Source organism: Eulemur rufifrons, chromosome 8 (assembly GCF_041146395.1).
Source record: "Eulemur rufifrons isolate Redbay chromosome 8, OSU_ERuf_1, whole genome shotgun sequence".
NCBI classification, from domain to species: Eukaryota; Metazoa; Chordata; class Mammalia; order Primates; family Lemuridae; genus Eulemur; species Eulemur rufifrons.
The window spans coordinates 26,361,331-26,379,572 of NC_090990.1; the positions used below are offsets into that span (position 1 = coordinate 26,361,331).

General features: G+C 42.2%; 1 protein-coding gene across 1 annotated transcript; it reads right to left on the bottom strand.

The window, feature by feature from the left end:
* Window positions 1–4,017: 4,017 nt before the first annotated feature.
* On the bottom strand, window positions 4,018–16,866 carry SNIP1 (Smad nuclear interacting protein 1). The gene is made up of 4 exons (XM_069477696.1): window positions 16,612–16,866; window positions 15,286–15,388; window positions 6,362–6,960; window positions 4,018–5,071 (listed from the first exon to the last, which is right to left on the bottom strand). Exons 1-4 carry the CDS (start codon window positions 16,833–16,835, stop codon window positions 4,807–4,809), a joined length of 1,191 nt encoding a protein of 396 aa, XP_069333797.1. The 5' UTR covers window positions 16,836–16,866; the 3' UTR covers window positions 4,018–4,806.
* Between the last annotated feature and the right edge of the window lie 1,376 nt (window positions 16,867–18,242).

Sequence of the window (18,242 nt, forward strand, 5' to 3'; positions counted from 1 at the left end):
CTATGATCGTGCCACTGTACTCTAGCCCAGGCAACAGAGGAAGACCCTGTCTTGGGGGGAAAAAAAAAATTCATTACAAAGGCATAAAATGTGTTGTTTAAAAAGAATAATTTTGCCTAATTTGGAGTTTAAAGGTTGTTTCAAAATATGGAACAAGATAGAAAGGAACCAATAAGTAGGAGAGATATGAAGATATATTTTTGGTCAGAAAGGTTAAACAGAAAAAAGAATAATTTTAAATGAGAAATAATCTTGTGTAGCAAATTTTTGTCTAAATATAAAACGACTGGTTATTTAAGAAAAAATACAGAACAAAGCAGAAATTTCAAGAACGTTGTCAGTGGTCTGAGTAAGTCATGGTAAGGTTTATGGGAAAAAAATTATGAAAAACATTTTGCATGTGATTAAGTCAGATATAATTAAAAGACAATTATTTGTAAATTTTCTAAAGATTTGAGCTTTGAGCTGGGTGCCATGGTACATGCCTGTAATCCCAGCTACTCAGGAGGCTGAGGTGGTAGGGTCACTTGAGGCCAGAGGTTCAAGACCAGCCTGAGCAATGTAGCCAGACCTCAACCCTTACAAAAAAGATTGAGCTTTGATATTAAAAATGCATTTAAAAAAACTAAAAATATTTGGTCCCCTATGTTAGAATAAGTTTTTCTTAAAGTATTGATTTGCTGTTAGTAAAATTGCAAGAGGTTTTGGGTTTTTTGTTTTGTTTTTTTTAAGAAAAGGTCTAGCTCTGTTGCCCAGGCTGAAGTGCAGTAGTGTGATTACAGCTCACTTCAACCTCCAACCCCCAAGCACAAGCTATCCTCCAGGCTCAGCCTCTTGAGTAGCTGGGACTACAGGCACGCACCACAACACCAAGCTAATTTTTAAAAATTGTTTTGTAGAGATGGGATCTTGCTGTGTTGCCCAGGCTGGTCTTGAACTCCTGAGCTCACATGATCTTCCTATCTCAGCCTCCCAAAGTGCTGGGATTACAATTTTTTTTTTTTTTTTTTTTTTTTTGAGACACTCTGTCATCTGGGCTAGAGAGCAGTGGCATCACAATTATTTGCTCACTGCAATCTCAAACTCCTAGGCTCCAGCGATCCTCCTGCCTCAGCCTCCTGAGTAGTTGGGATTACAGGTATTAGCCACCACACCAGGCTAATTTTTTATATTTTTAATAGAGACAGGGGTCTCGCTCATGCTCAGGCTGGTCTCAAACTCCTGACCTGAAGCAATCCTCCTGCCTCAGCCTCCCATGGTGCTAGGATTTCAGGCGTGAGCCACCACACCTGGCCAACAATTGATTTTTAATTCTGAAATCTGGTTAACAGCCATCTTCTAAACTAGAATTTCTATTTGTTCTGTAGATCTAATTAATTTCCCTAGTTTCAGATTGGAAGTGCTGTCTTTTTCATTCAGACTGGTAGCTTCATTTCTTGAGGAAATTTTTTTTTAAGAGACCGGTCTTGCTCTGTTGCCCAGGCTGGAGTGCAGTGGTGTGATCATAGCTCGCTGCAGCCTCAAACTCCTGGGCTCAGGCGATCTTCCTGGCTCAGTCTCCTGAGTAGTTGGGATTACAGGCATGAGCCACCATGCATGGCTAACTTTTTATATTTTTAATAGAGACGGGGGTCTCACTCTTGCTCTGTATGGTCTCAAACTCCTGGCCTCAAGCAGTCCTCCTGAGTTGGCCTCCAAGGTGCTAGGATTACAGGCATGAGCCACTGCACCCAGCCCAGACTGGTCTTAAACTCTTGGGCTGAAGCCATCCTCCTGCCTCAGCCTCTGGAGTAGCTGGGACTATGGCTACCATGCTGGGCTATTGCTCCAAAATTTCAAATCACAGCTGCAACTGTTGATTGGATTACGTCTCTTTAGAGTAAATTCGAAACATCAACTGTCTTTTAAAATTGTTTCCCGTTTGATAAATATACCGAAAACTTACCCAAGAGACCAAATGAAGCTTTAAATTCCAAAGCTTTTAATTTAAATTAGGTAGCCTTTTCACTTGACATAAACTCATATACCCAGGAACATGTGGGCTCAGAACATTATTTCACAAGCAAGCATTGCTGGCGTGTTGTGTGTCACATTTAGTTTCCAATTAATGACATCATTTTGTTCCTCAGATGAACAACTAATGTTCATAATGGGAAGGATGTTAAAAAATAACCATCTATGCAATGTATCAAATGACAATCAACCTGAAATATATATTTAAATTCTAAGTTTTAAAACCAAGCTATATTGTATATTGGCATACTCAATACAATTTAAAAATGTTTAAAAATCTTCTAGTATCTCACTTGGTTATTTCTGCTTTAGCTTATCACCAGGACACAATAAAGGTATCTGAAAGTTACATCACCAGTGGCACCTAATGAGCTGTCCTTTGTCAATATTAGAATGAGGGAACCAGGATACATCTAGGAAGAGACTCGCAGGGAAAAATCTGAAGATTCTGTCCCGTAAGTCCGCAGAACTGTGGACCACCATACAGTACATAGGGGTAGGGCTCAGAAGCAAAGGGCTGTTTTGAAAATAGTTTGATTTTGACAACAATGATTTGCAAACAAGCCACAGTGAAGAAAAGGTAATGACGAAGGTGCAAATAGCTAAGATGAGCACGTGTTTCTAATCAGAATGCATTAATTTAAGAAGAAAGCTTTAGGATTATGTCAACTTCACATGAGAAGTCTGCTGGTGCTATCTCACTTTGGAGATGAGTAGTATCTTTGTTTTGATGTTCTTTCTTCAAAAAAAGGGTGGAAAGGGGAAAACAAAAACAAAAGAACACCTCTCCAGATGTGTGGCATGAAAAATCTCTTAATCCAGGAAGCTATTTCCCCACTAAAGCAAAAGTTAACTACACAGTCTAGCACAATGCCCACCAAGATGGTGTCTGAAGCAAAGCCCAAGGCTCCCAGGAAGCAGTACAGACTGAACAAGGAGGCCCTGGAATGAGATATCAGACTAGTGTCTAATCCCAGAAGAGAGAAAACCATCAGGCTGGATCAAGAAAAAATTCATCAAAATAAAATCTACTTTTCAGACATGCACATATGTAATATGTGATCAATGGCACATATCTAAGTGAGGAAACTAATATCTAAGTGAGGAAACTAGTAGTTACGGTGGCCAATGTACAATACACCCTTCATCTTACCTTTCATGTAATGACCTTATTAAGTGTTCACTCTTCAAGCAAGATCTTTTAATTTCTTTCGAATGAAAATTAGCTGCCCCTCCCCACACTGGCCAACCTTTAGCCCGGAGCACACAGGTATGTGAGACCATAACGTAAAAACAATTGAAAAGAAGATAATCTAATTTAATAGCATCAGAAGTTTCAACCCAAAGGAACAGTTAGCAGCAGCACTGATTGAGTTTTATCATCTTCTTTCTCCCCAACCCCCCCCCACCATCACCACCTGAGGACGAAATAGCAGGGACTGGCATTTCAACAATGTGAACGCCAACTACATATAACCTGTCCCACAATACCCTACACAGTTACCTATTTTTATCTTTAAAATACTAATATACAAAGTCTCCTTTAGCTGAGAACAGACCTATGAACACGAGGTCTTCTATGCTAGGAAAGTATTACTCTTTGAAATGGGGCTATATTTACAAATTTTATTTTCTATCCCAAAAATACATATAAATGAAAACCTGCTCTTCAAATGCAGGGAGGCCTTTGCCTAACATTGTCATATGAAAATCAGTATCAGCTCTTTCACACACAATTTATATATGTACATACATACACATTGTATGTAAGTAGTCGATACTTTTCTACTTACACATATTCCTCTGGTGGAAAATTAGGAAACTGGGAATTTCCCCTGCTTTCCAGCCTTGGGAAGGTAAATAAACCTCTCTGAACAATTTTTTTAAAGATGAAATGTTTAGAAATATGTAAACAAAACAACTTCCTTTAGACATATACACATGTTGTTAGAAAAACATAAGGACCCTGCCACGTAAATGACAATGTATTTCTCAAAGAAAAAAAAAGGAGATAATATTTGAATAAAAACACAAAATTGAGGAACAGTTAATATGATCAAAATTGTTATGTACACGCTCCATGGAGAAATCAGGGATTCTCTCTCGGAGAACAGATCCACAACCCATTTCACTGTTCTGTGACATTAAATCAGCACCCGTTGGTAGTCACCATGATCCTTCTATACAGTCTGTAGGCTTAAGCAGCTGCTATAAAGCATCTGTTTAATAGTCAATAATGTTTATTGGCTGCAGTAAATTCCCACCCCAAAAAACTAAGTGCAAAATCAACTCGTATGACTCAAGAGCTCAACCAGGTCAAAGCTTTGGTATATAGTGGAGACTGTTTTGGTGATAACCAAAGCTTATCAAGATTCTCTGCTCAGGGGTTTGCCCCCAAAACAAAAATACCTGGTCCACAAAGCTTAACAACTATATAAATAAAGTTAACTGTACAAAGAGAACAAGCCACAATTCCCCCTTAACCAAGGGTTTATGGTTTCCTAGACAGCAGTTCTGAAAGCACCAACTAAAGCCACAACACTTCTATTAAAACACGGATGTGCTGTAATTGGTGAGACTGTTCTGAAAACAAATGCCCCCAGGCATGTGGCTGATGTGTCCCAGAAAAAAGTTCAATGAAACAGACGTCAGTGTTCATAAATTGTAACGTAAGCTGGTCAGCAACAGAAGAAAGACTTAAGGCAGTAAGAGGCATTACAGAGAGCCCCACAGTGCTGAGTCAAAGCCTTCCAAGAAGGAAAAGGTGTCTCAATAATTTAGGTTCTTAGTTTGCTAGCTGTCAGACACTTCCTCTTCCTCTTCATCATCCTCATCTTCTTTCCTGTCTATTTCAGAAGTGTCTGACGACTCATGGAGCAAAACGTATTCTCTGCTACTGAATCCAAACTTGAGTACATCCTTTTCTTTAAGTTCATAGTATCTCTGTGGCTCAATACGTTTGTTGTTTAAAAAGGTTCCATTGCCTGAGCCAAGGTCAATGATGTAGGGTTTCACCCTTCGACCAACTGTGCCATCAGCACGAGTATATTCCACAAGCCTAGCAGAGAAAAAAAAGAGAGAAATCTGTAAGCAAAATCCTGACTCAGATCACCCAGTTTCTCTAAAGCTCTTTGCTAAAACAGCTTAAGTCAATAACCTGGCTTGAACACAGCCCAAGTTAAAACTCTAGGAAATCAAGAATGCAAAGGGAAAGCATCGTCCCAGGTAGGGAAATTGGGAGTTTAAAATATACTTAACAGAAAAGGTGAGAACTGGTTGCTGAGGGATGGGGGGAATCCATGGTACATCAGAAGTTAGAAATGTAGAATCCAAAGCCTCTTGCTGCGGTCAAGAAAATACATTTTTTTCCTGTTGTTTATAATCAATCTAATGCTTCTTTCACCAGTATTTCAATGTATCTTAGCTCCTGTCCAAATAGGGAAAAAACAGTGGATCTGGACTCCAGAGTCGAGGGAGCTATATTTGAGCCAGAATTCTACCACGGTGATCATTTATTAGTCAAGTCACTTGGTGTTAAATGAGCTTCAGTTTTCTCATCTGTCAAATGGGGATATTCATACCTGTCCTACCCTCCTCACAGGATTGTTAATGAGAATCTAATGGTAACAAATGTACCATGCAAGCTATCAAGATCCAGATTCAGCTAACAACAAATGCCCGGCATTTTCAGTTATATTTCCACTTAACCCTCACGATAGCCTCGTGAAGTAGGTGCAAACTGAGGCCCAGAGAGTGGCTTGTCCCAAGGTTAAGTGGCAGGAGCTAGATTCAAAATCTGGGTTTCTGACACCAAGTTTAATGCTGCCATACAAATGTAAGCACTTGTTCAAAAGGCATACTCTTTTTTTTTTTTTTTTTTTTTTTGAGACAGAGTCTCACTCTGTTGCCCAGGCTAGAGTGAGTGCCGTGGCGTCAGCCTAGCTCACAGCAACCTCAAACTCCTGGGCTCAAGCGATCCTCCTGTCTCAGCCTCCCAAGTAGCTGGGACTACAGGCATGCACCACCATGCCCGGCTAATTTTTTCTATATATATATTTTTAGCTGTCCATATAATTTCTTTCTATTTTTAGTAGAGATGGGGTCTCGCTCTTGCTCAGGCTGGTCTCGAACTCCTGAGCTCAAACGATCCGCCCACCTCGGCCTCCCAGAGTGCTAGGATTACAGGCGTGAGCCACCGCGCCCGGCCCAAAAGGCATACTCTTTAGGACTAACATCCTATATGAGGGGTATGGGAGTCTTCTGCATAAACATGTACGCGAATCTTGGTAATCCTGAGAAATTCAGCTTCTGCTTGCATTTTAGTTTCTTCCTCCATATGTATACGTACCTATACTGAAAGACCGCGTGCTGCTTTGAACAAGATGGATGATCAATTGGAATGTCTGCAATGCGGCGGTGTCGACCCAGGAGGTACGCACTTTGTCGATGTATGTACATTATTGGAAGCACCTCATCATTTTTAAATGGGTAGAGACGCCACCGTTTTTTGGGGATACGTGCTTCTGGGGGCTCACTATATTTAATGACTACACCTCGGAAGGTGTTGGTGTCCTCAAGAAGTGCCCCAGAAAGTTCAAACCTTGGTTTTTCTTTAGCGGGCACCTCTTTTTCTTTGTTGTTGCCACCAGGCTGAGGAACCAACTCCTGAGCCTCATTGCCACCGCCACTAACTTCGTCCTTCTGGCGATGCTCCCGGCGTCTGGCATTATAAAACTCCCGCTCTTCTTCTTGAGCCTGTAGCTTCTGAATGTCTCGATCCCGTCCCTGAGCCTGCCCACTGCCAGGCCTCTCATTAGAGGTTCTCCTTTGGTGGGAATAGCTCCGGTGTCTGTCTCGGTCACTGTTCCTAGCTCTCCTGTGTTCCTGCTCTGATGGTTCCCGGTATTGCCGATCCTCACGTCCTCTCCGGGGATGATCGTCACGTTCCTGAAATTCAAACAGACTCAGTAAATTAAAGGCAGTCCACAATCTGTGAATAAGCTGCATTCAAAAAGTCATTTGTAATCGGCACTCTGGCCTTCAGAATAAAATGTCCCACACAAATAAGACTATCTGTGGTGGTTATGTTCCCTTGCAAGGACACAAAGACGATATCCCATGCTGCTACTCAACTATAGCCCCAACAGCAGACGCCCATGCCCAGAGCCCTAAAAAAAAAAAAAAAAAGAGATTATTTGGCACAGAAAGGAGAAGAAAAAATAATTCTCTCCCTTTCAGAATAAAGGCAAATTTACAGGGAAGAGTGTACAGAAAATAGAATTAACAAAGAGTTAGTTAAGTAGTCATATACAAGATACGCAAAGAAAAAAGTTAGCTTTCTTTTCTGCCAAAAATGAAAATATAATATTAATTTTAAAAGATCCCACACTTTGGCCAGGGGCAGCGGCTCACGCCTGTAATCTCAGCACTTTGTGAGGCTGAGGTGGAGGACTGCTTAGGCCAAGAATTCAAGACCTGCCTGGGCAACACAGCAAGATCCTATTGCTACAAAAATAAAATTTAAAAAATTAGCCAGGCGTGGGTGGTGGTGCGCACCTGTGGTCCCAGCTATTCAGGGGGCTGAGGCAGAAGGATCCCTTGAGTCCAGGAGTTGGAGGCTGCAGTGAGCTATGATCACACCACTATCCTCCAGCCTAGATGACAGAGACCCTATCTCTTAAAAAGACTCCACATGATGTAAATTACAAATAAATTGCAAAGGGAAAAAAGAGAGAGGGAACAGGAATCTACAGACAAAAGAGGCTTAAAAGAAGCACTGACACAATGTATACATCTTATTTTGATCCTGATTTGAACAGATAAACTTATACAAAAATTACAAGCCATCATATAAAATAAATATCAACACTGACTAGGTATTTAATGATGTTATGGAATTATTTAAAAAGTTAAGTGATCTCATACCCATTAGGATGCCTACTATCAAAAAACAGAAAATAACAAGTTTTGGTGAGGATGTGGAGAAACTGGAACCCTTGTGCACCTTTGGTGGAAATGTAAAATGGTACAGCTAATGTGGAAAATAGTATGGTGGGTCCTCAAAAAATAAAAAAATAGAATTACCGTATGATCTAGCAATCTCTCTTCTGGGTATATGTCCAAAAGAAATGGAAGCAGGGTCTCAAAGAGAATGTGTACACCCACGTTCACAGCAGCATTCACAACAACCTAAAAGTGGAAGCACTGGGCCCGAGACCTCATTCCAAGGCCTTCTACCTGCCATAAACAGGAGTCAAGTGGGGGCCTGCTAGCTCTGAATAAGACTCAATTTCTCTAGACTTCCTAGCCTCCAAAGACAAGCATCAAGAGGGAGCCTCAGATACCCACCCTTCCTACCCCCAAACAAAGCTTGCCACGGCTATCTGCCTCGCGTTCACCAGGACTAATCTCATTACACCCTTTATCCCTGATTAAGAGTCACTATAAGAAGCCACAGACTCCTGGTCATCACACCTACTTCCCTGGTATTCTAATCCCCATAAGGTTCTGAACATCCAGTATCTGTCCCCAAAGCCCACCCTTCTTCAATTCCTGAACCATTGTACTAAGTCCCCTGGAACTGAAAACTCAGCAAAATCTACACCCTTAACATTTCCTCTGATAGTTTCCTTCCCCTTTTGCTCTAACAGAACCCTACCTCTGCCTTAAGCATAGTGCTTCCCCAAAGCTCTCTCAAATCAAATGGTAGCTGTTCTTGTCTCCCCACCCCCAATCTCTGGGCATGGATATAAAGCAGATGTTCTCCTTGCTTCTTGTTGCCAATTCTAGAACACTCCCCAACCCCTCATTTCTACCTAAAAACCCTCAGCTCTGAATCTCACACGAGACCATTATCAACACTAATCACTGTTACTGTCATCTATTAACCCTCAAATCATTTTCCCTCATTTCTTAGCCATTTCACTGCTAGCTCAAGTCACTTTCTGACATCATTCTTGGTGATTCTGGTTACATTACACAGGTTTTCCAACATGCTGGTCTCTCTGTTCTTTGAGTTCCTCTCTGCCAATGCCTTCACCTCAATACCACCCACTCCCTTTGTTATACAGACCTTTTTGTTTCTAATAACTAACCTCACTATAATTGCAATTTCAAGAAATCCTTTTCCTGGCTACCATTCATCTTTCTAGCTCACATTTTACCCCAAATCCAACAATCCTTATCCCAGTAAGACAGCCAATCCTTTGATAACTACTTTGCACAGTCCCTCACCCTGACAGCCTCTCACCACTTCTTGTCTAGCTTAAAACATAACTGCCACACTAGAAAAAAAAATTTGCCATGGGGCCACAGTGTTTTATTAAGAAAATAGAATAAAAACTTTGAAAACAAAATGATCGTTTCTAATTTAATGAAAAATTTGTTATTGTTTTCTGTGCGTGAGTTATATACAACCTGAAAAATAGTTCACATGGCTCCCAAGGTGAAGGGCCATGGGGCTTCATGAGGCCCAGGGCTCAAAACTAGCACGAGTTAAACACAACTCACAGGGCAGTTAATTTGTTAAGTTCCATAGTCAAGCAGTATGATGACTCCCTTGCACACACATTCAAATCCTTTGTCCCTGTGCCATTCTGTTGCACTCTCCTGGCAAAACCACAACCAGCACCAACAGATGAATATGGTTACAGGAAAATACAAACCATGCACAACCCCGTGACTTCTTAGGGATACCCAGGAATTACCCTACAGTTCCTTGATCCATTCACTCTCCCTGATGATTGTTTCACTCCTTCTCTCTCCTCCATCTCCAACATGCTCTTCCCCGTCCCTTCCTCGCTTACTCAGAAACAATCTTTGACATCCACCCACCTATCAGTATCCTCTGCCTTCCCTTCCTGGGACCATAAATGAACTACTTGTGCTGCTATCTAAAGTTAACTCCTACACCTGGGAGCTTGGTCACATCTCCTCTCACCAAGAATACTACTCCAGCAGCTGTCCCATCTCTACTGGATCACTACCATCAGCATAGGAACATGCTCTTCTCTAGACTCCATTTCCACCCCGTTTCTACACTCCTCTTTGCAGTTATTCTCCTCAAAGGGGCACCAGTGTTGTGGCTCAAGCCTATAATCCTAGCACTTTGGGAGGCCGAGGCAGGAGGATGGCTTGAGCCCAGGAGTTCAAGACCAACCTGGGCAATATAGCAAGACCCAATCTCTACAAAAAGTTGCCTAGGTGACAGAGACTCCGTCTCAAAAAACAAAAAGGAGTGTTGTTTTTTAAAAATCAGTTCCCAATTCCTCTCTCCTCTGTCTTCTCTTGAACCCTTCCAATCAAGTTTCACCTTTACTACTCCACTGAAATCAGTGGTTAAGATCATCAATGACCTCCACAATGCTAAATCCAATGGCCAATTCTCAGTCTTCCTTTTACTTAACTACCAGCAGCATCTATCACTCTGTCCTCAACACACTTCCTTCTTGTGGCTTCAGAGTTACCAGACTCTTACTTTTCTTTCTTTCCAGCCCCCTTTGCTGATAATGCTGCCACCATTTCTTTACACTGGATCACCCCAGGATTCAGTCGGGTGGTCATCTCTCTACACTCATTTCCTTTGTAATCTCATCTAATCCTAATCCTTTATATACATCTATATACAGATGACTCCAAAATGTTTATTTCCAGCCCAGATGTCTCTAATTTCACTGTCCACTCAACATTTCCATTTGGATGTTTAATAGATATCTCAAACACAACACATCTATAAGACGTTGAACAGTGCCCCCTAAAACTCATGTCCTTCCTAGAACCTCAGAATGTGACTTTATTTGGAAATACGGTCATTGCAGATGTAATTAGTTAAGATAAGGTCATACTGTAGTGTGGGTCATTAATCCCATGTGACTGGTGCTCCTTTTTCTTTTCCAAATTTCTATAGTTTTCTGTTTTTATTTATTTAAATCATAAATTCTTTTAAATTTTTTATTTTTTTTTTGTCCACAGGTCACTGCTGATGTGCATCATGTGACTGGTGTTCTTAATAAGAGACACAGAAGGCCACATATGACAGAGGCACAGATTCTATTATAGCAGTTACCTCTGGCAAGTGAAGTGGAGGTTTTTTGTTGAGGTGGTACAATTTTGGGGATGAGAGGAGTAACCATACACTAGAAACACTATACTCAATCAGTTTATATTTTATATACTTTTGTGTTATTATAATGAGCATGCAATCAATATATTTGTTTTCCAGGGTTTTTTTGTTTTTTTTTTTTGAGACAGGGTCTCACTCTGTCGCCTGGGCTAGGGTGCAGTGGCATCATCATAGCTCACTGCAACCTCAAACTCCTGAGCTTCAGCGTTCCTTTTGCCCCAGCCTCCTGATCAGCTGGGACTACAGGTGCACACCACCACGCCTGGCTAATTTTTCTATTTTTTGTAAGGTTAGGGTCTCAGTCTTGCTCAGGCTGGTCTCAAACTGCTGACCTGAACTGATCCTCCCATCTTTGCCTCCCAGTTTGCAAGGATTACAGGCTGAGCCACCATCATCAAACTCCTGGGCTCACGCGATCCTCCCACCTCAGCTTCCAAAGTAGCTGGGACTACAGGCATGTTCCACCAAGGCCAGTTAATTTTTTTAAAAAATTTTAGTAGAGGTGGGGGTCTCATTATGTTACCCAGGCTGGTCTTAGACTTCTGGCCTCAAGCCATCCTCCCACCTCAGCCTCCCAAAAATGCTACAACTACACTCATGAGCCACCCACACCTAGCCCAATATATTTGTTTTGAAAATGGTGATTCAGAGGTAGAAAAGAGAATACAGCCGTCCTTCAGTACCCTTGGGAATGGTTCCAGGATCCCCAGAGGATAAAAATACCCAAGGATGCTCAAGTTCTTTACATATAACCACATGCCTTTTCTCCAATTAAGGTAGTAGAAAGTTGGCCAGTCTCTCAAATTTACAGAAAACCCCATTTGCTTAAAGCCAGTGTTTCCACTTGCACTCTGTAAGAGAGTTTAAGACTGAATTTATCCCTCAAGATTTTATCTGCTCTCACTACTCTTACTCAACACAATGCTTGAAGTTCTAGCCAGTGTAATAACAAAAGGAAATAAAATGCATACTTTATTGTAAGGAAGAAATAAAACTGTCCCTATCTGTAGATATGATTTTCTGTGTGGAAAATCCAAGTAATCTATGATTTAAAAAACCTCCTAGAATAAATGAGTTCAGCAAGGACACAGGATGAAGATAAACACACAGCAATCAATTATATTTCTACGTATTAGTAATGAACGTGTAGACATTTAAAATACCACTTATAGGCTAGACACAGTGGATCATGCCTATAACCCTATTTATACTTACATCGGGAGGCTGAGGTGAGAGGATGCCTTGGGGTCAGGAGTTTGAGATCAGCCTGGGCAACATAATGAGACACCATCTCTAATAAAAATTTTTAAAAAACTAGCTGAGTGTGGTGGTGCCTGCCTGCAGTCCCAGCTACTCCAAAAGCTGAGGTGGGAGGATCCCCTGAGCCCAGGATTTTGAGGCAGTGGTGAGCCACGATCATACCACTGAGCTCCAGCCTGGGCAACAGAGCAAGACCCTGTTTTAAAAAACAAAAAACAAAATCCCCCCAAAAGATTTATAATCATTCAAAAAAGGAAAAATACCTAAGTGTAAATCTGACAAAATAAGTATAAGACTTGTATGCTGAAAACTATAAATACTGATAAAAGATATTAAAGAAGATCTAAAAAAAAAAAAAAAAGGAGAGACATACGGTGTTCATGGATTTGATGACTTAACATAAAAAAGTCAATTCTTGCCCCCAAATACCATTTTAACACAATTCCTATGACAATCCCAGCAAAAATTTATATAGACAAGACTGTTCTAAAATTTACACAGAACACCAAGGAACTAGTATATCTAAAGCAATTTTAAAAAGAATACAGCAGGAGAAATCAGTCTATACAATTTCAAGACTTACATAGCTACAGTAATCAAGACTGTGTGTTACTGGCAGAACGACAGACTTGTCAATAAAGGGAACAGAACAGAGATCCCAGAAACAGACCCACACATGTATGCCCACCTGACTCTTGACAATAAAGCAAAAGCAATTCAGTGTCTCAGTTTATATTTTACATACTGAGGAGGAGAAAGATGCTTTTCAACAAACGCTGATGCAAGTGGACATTAACAGGCCAAATAAGAACCTTGACTGAAGTCTCACACCTTATATCACAGCAAACTGAAAACAGATCATGAACTTAAATGGTAAACTTAACCCTGTTAAGAGAACGAAAAGACAAGCTACAGACGAGGAGAAAAAACTTGTAAACCACATATCCAAAAGGACTGTATCTATCTATAATATACAAAAAGCTCTTAAAACCTATACAGTAAACCAGCAAATAATCTAATCGGAAAATAAATATAAAGAGACATTTGAGAGGTTACATACAGATGGCAAATAAGCACCTGAAAATATGTTCAACATCACTAGGCCCAGGAAAATGCAAATTAAAACTACAACGATGTATCACTCACTACACACCTATCAGACTGGCTAAAATAAAGTGGTAACACTAAACGCTGGTGAAGATACAGAGAAACTGGATCACTCATACATTGCCGGTGGCAATGACAAATGGTATAGCCACTGTTATGGACTACACTGTGCCCACCAAAACTATTATCTTCAAGTACCAAACCCAAATACCTCAGAATGTAACTGGTTTTGGAGATTAGATTTTTTTTTTTTTTTTTTTTTGAGACAGAGTCTCACTCTGTTGCCCAGGCTAGAGTGAGTGCCGTGGCGTCAGCCTAGCTCACAGCAACCTCAAACTCCTGAGCTCAAGCGATCCTCCTGTCTCAGCCTCCCGAGTAGCTGGGACTACAGGCATGCACCACCATGCCCGGCTAATTTTTTCTATATATATTTTTAGCTGTCCATATAATTTCTTTCTATTTTTAGTAGAGATGGGGTCTCGCTCTTGCTCAGGCTGGTCTCGAACTCCTGAGCTCAAACGATCCGCCCACCTCAGCCTCCCAGAGTGCTAGGATTACAGGCGTGAGCCACCGCGCCCGGCCTAGATTTTTTTTTTGTTTTTGAGACAGAGTCTTGCTCTGTTGCTGGGGCTAGAGTGCCATGGCGTCAGCCTAGCTCACAGCAACCTCAAACTTCTGGGCTCAAGCCTCAGCCTCCCAAGTAGCTGGGACCACAGGGGCAACCACCATGCCTGGGTCATTTTTTCTATTTTTAGTAAAGACAGGGTCTCACTCTTGCTCAGGCTGGTCTCAAACTCCTGAGCTCAAGCAATTTTCCCACCTCCGCCTTTCAGAGTGCTAGGATTATAGGTGTGAGCCACCCAGCCTGGAGATTAGGTTTTTAAAGACTTGATTGAATTAAAATTAGGGCGGGGCCCTGGTCCACGATGGCTGGTGCCCTTATAATAAGAGAAAAAGACACCAGGGATACCTGTACACAGAGGAAAGATCGTGTAAGGACACAGTGAGAAGGCAGTCATCTGCAAGCCAAGGAGAGGGTTTCTTTAGGAGAAACCAAACCTGCTGACACCTTAACCTTTCACTTCTAATGTTCACACAAAAACCTGTACACAGATATTCATACAGCAGCTTTAAGTGTAATAGCCCAAACCTGGAAACAACCTAGATGTTCTTTAACAGGCGAATGGCTATATCCGTGGTATACCACGAATACCACTTAGCAATAAAAAGGAATGAACTGCTGATGGATGCCAACAACCTGAAGGAATCTCCAAAGAATTCTACTGAGTGAAAAAAGACAACCCCAAAGATTATATACTGCATGATTACATTTATGTAACATTCTTGAAATGACAAAATTATAGAAATGAAGAACAGATTAGAAGTTGCCAGAAGTTAAGGAAGGATAAGTTGGGAAAGAAGTAGGTTTTGGCTATAAAAGGACACGAGGTATCCCTGTGGTGATGGAAATGTTTTGTATCTTGACCATATCGAGATCACTATTCTGATTGTGATATTGTACTACAATTCTGTCAGACGATGCCATTAGAAGAAACTGGGTAGAGGATACCTCCTTGTATTATTTCTGACAACTGCATGTGAATCAACAATTATCTAAAAATAAAAAGTTTAAGAAAACAAGCAGAAAAAACAAAGATGCACTCAGTTTTTAGGAACCATTGCAGGTACAGGTCAACACACACTCACACACTCATGCTCTTGAGCTATGACGGGAAATGGCTCTCGATTTGGATCCAGCATCAAAACACCCCAACCCCATTTACCTGCTTCACTTTGACTGTTGAATGGTGAGGGCTTCGGCTTCTCTTACTCCGAGGAGATTTGCTTCTTCTCCCTGAGGACTTGTTTTTCTTTTTGGCTGGGGACCTTATTTAGAGCATGGTACACACAGGATTTTATCTCAATTTCCCTTCCCCCATATAAATTAGCTTCAAATATCAGGCTTACCAACTAACACAAACCCACATTTGTGAAGGTCTCTACTGACCACACTAAAAGAGCCAGGAGCTTCACTTTCCAGGCCCCTAAAATCTCCCTTGAGTCACAGACACACGTATAAACTGCCTATTGCACCTTCTTACTTGATTCCCAGCCCCTCAAAAACCTTTCCTCTCCCATGCCATCTTGCTAATTGGCACCACCACCCAGAAGTCACCACTGACTCTTTTTCCCTCACCAACAACCCGCCCCCCATCACAATCCATCCATCCTGTGGCTCTACTTCCTCCCTATCCCCTCTCATTCCTGCCACTCCCCCTTCTTGATAGCTATACTCCAACTACACTGTTTTTTTTTCCCATTCCAATCACACTTAATTCTACTTCACGTTCTTTGCACATGTTGTTTCCTCTTCCTGGATCTTAAGAGGCTGGATTATTCAGCCTCTTAAAGTTGAGACCTGTCATTCAGGTCTCAGCTCAAATGGCACCTCTTTAGAGAGGCCTTCTTCCACTTCCCTCCAATCTCTATCGCATTACTGTTTTAACCTACCCCTAATACTTGTTACTAATTTAATCTATTTTATTTGCTTGTTATCATTTGTCTTGGGGCCAGAGTATGACCAATTTCTCAAGGGTAAAGACCATCTATCACCCTTACAGCCCCAGTACCTAGAACAGTCTTTAGCATCTAAAAGCACTTTGTAAAACTATGCTAAATGAATGCATAAATGAATACGTCTAGCAAGAAACAAAAAATTTCTCCCCAGAGTTTCTATCCCATAGGTCGCCTAGACCTCGATATGGAAACGTTTAGGGCAGATAACTGGAAAGACAACACCCGCACTCCATTTGTGGGCAGATGGGGAAAATCTCTTAACAGACGATCAGTGCTATCTGCTGGGCCACACTCTGCAAAGCGCTGGGACCACAAGAATGAAGGGGCATTAGGCTCTTAACACTCAGCTATAACGCAAGTGACAGGTACCGGAGTAAACATTCTTTAGCACAAGCACGACTGGGTCCCTCCCACCACCTCAGTATCAAGCCTAAGCAGCTGCGATCAGTATTCAAACCGTTTCTGACGCTGACCCTGCCTTCCTTTCTGGATGAGCCCTACCCAAGACCCATCCTGAGGCGTTTCCCACTTACCGGCTAACTCCTCGGGCTCGGTTTCCGCGGTGGCCTGGGCGGCCCGGCTCGCCTGCCAGCGGGGACGAGCTGCCGCCAGAGAAGTCTGGACGGCGGTGGGCCGGAGGCGCGGCTTCCGGGCTGAGGCGCTCCTGCTTCACCACCACCGCCGCCGGCGGCACCACGTCCTCGTCCCGGTGCCTTCGTCGGCTCCCCCGCTCCCGCTCACTCTTCACCGCCTCCATCCTGAGCTGTATCTGAGCAAGAGAAAAGAGGTCCGTTGAGCACCTCTCGCCGAAGGAAATGACGATTTGTCTCCTGGACTTCCGCTTCCAGGGTGCTCGCTCTCCCAGAAATCCTTGCGTCGGCGAGGTTAAGCACGTGACGACCCCCTAGTGGGCGGGCCCGCAGTGAGCAGCTCGGGTGGCGGGGATTTTGAGTTTTAAAAGCAAACTTCTAGGAAAAAGCAACCCTCTCAGGGCTGTTTATTGCCACTACTGGGGCTCGGAAAGCAAAATATGGCGCGCTGATATGCTGACCTGAAGAAGCGTCAAGGTCTCTCTGACCTCCCCCACACACACCGCGTCTCTCTCAAAGCTGCAGTTCCTTTATCTGCCGAGATCCTGCCCCACCAAAAGAACGGTTGTTTTTTCTTCCCCTGCCCGTAAGACCTAGAAAGTAACCACACCTGAACACACCCTTTCACTGTCAAAGAGAGCTAATTTACAAGTTAATCACAAATTAATCTCTTTTCCCCGATTCATTCATCTTCCCTAGTAATCCTTTGTACACCCTCAACAAAAATCCTCTTTTTCCCTTCTCCCATAACCTGTTTTGTCAAGATGGTATGTAAGTTTCTGAACCCCTTTGGAAGGTGGGCAATCACTGATTCTCCCCGTGTCTACACGTTAAGTAAGTTTGTATGCCTTTTCTCCAAGTAATCTCCTTTTTTTTTTTTTTAATTCATTTGCTTTCAGGAGTTTAGGAATAATCTGCCTTTTTTTGAGTTGATCCTTCAGCGAACCTTCAGAAGGTGAAAGGGGCTTCCCTTGGCCCCTACACCAAGTTATTAGTAAATAGGAAACACGAAGACAACCTAAATGCCTAGCGGTAGGGAACTGTTTAGACCATTAATGGATCTTATTTGGTCATTAGTAAAGCTATTTACAAATTCTATATGGCAAACGGAAAGTCCCGACTTGTTAACGAAAAAGCAGGATACAAATTTGCACGCAAAACTGTGATTAAATTTTCGTTTGGAAATACAAAGAGAAGAAGAGACGGAAATGCAATCGGTAAAACCATGGGCAAATCATTATCACCCCCGCCATTTCCTGAACTTGCTATGTTGTCATTTATCCACTTAATTAAAAAAAAAAAAAAAAAAAAAAACCTCTTAAAAACCTGGGAACCCCAGATGCCTTCCTTTGGGAATCGTCTCCAACCTTTCTCTGAGGAGTCAGATGGTTCCTGTTGTTCAGGTGACAAAATTGAGGCTCACCAAAGGTGATCTGCCCACTTCATTCAAATAGCGAACTGGACGCAGCCCAGGGACTCGAACCCCCGTTCTCCCAGTTTGCAAGAGTGCCGGGGACACCTGGTGAGCCGGCGGCCTGAGAAGCCAGCACAAGAGCTCTCGCGGAAGTTGACGC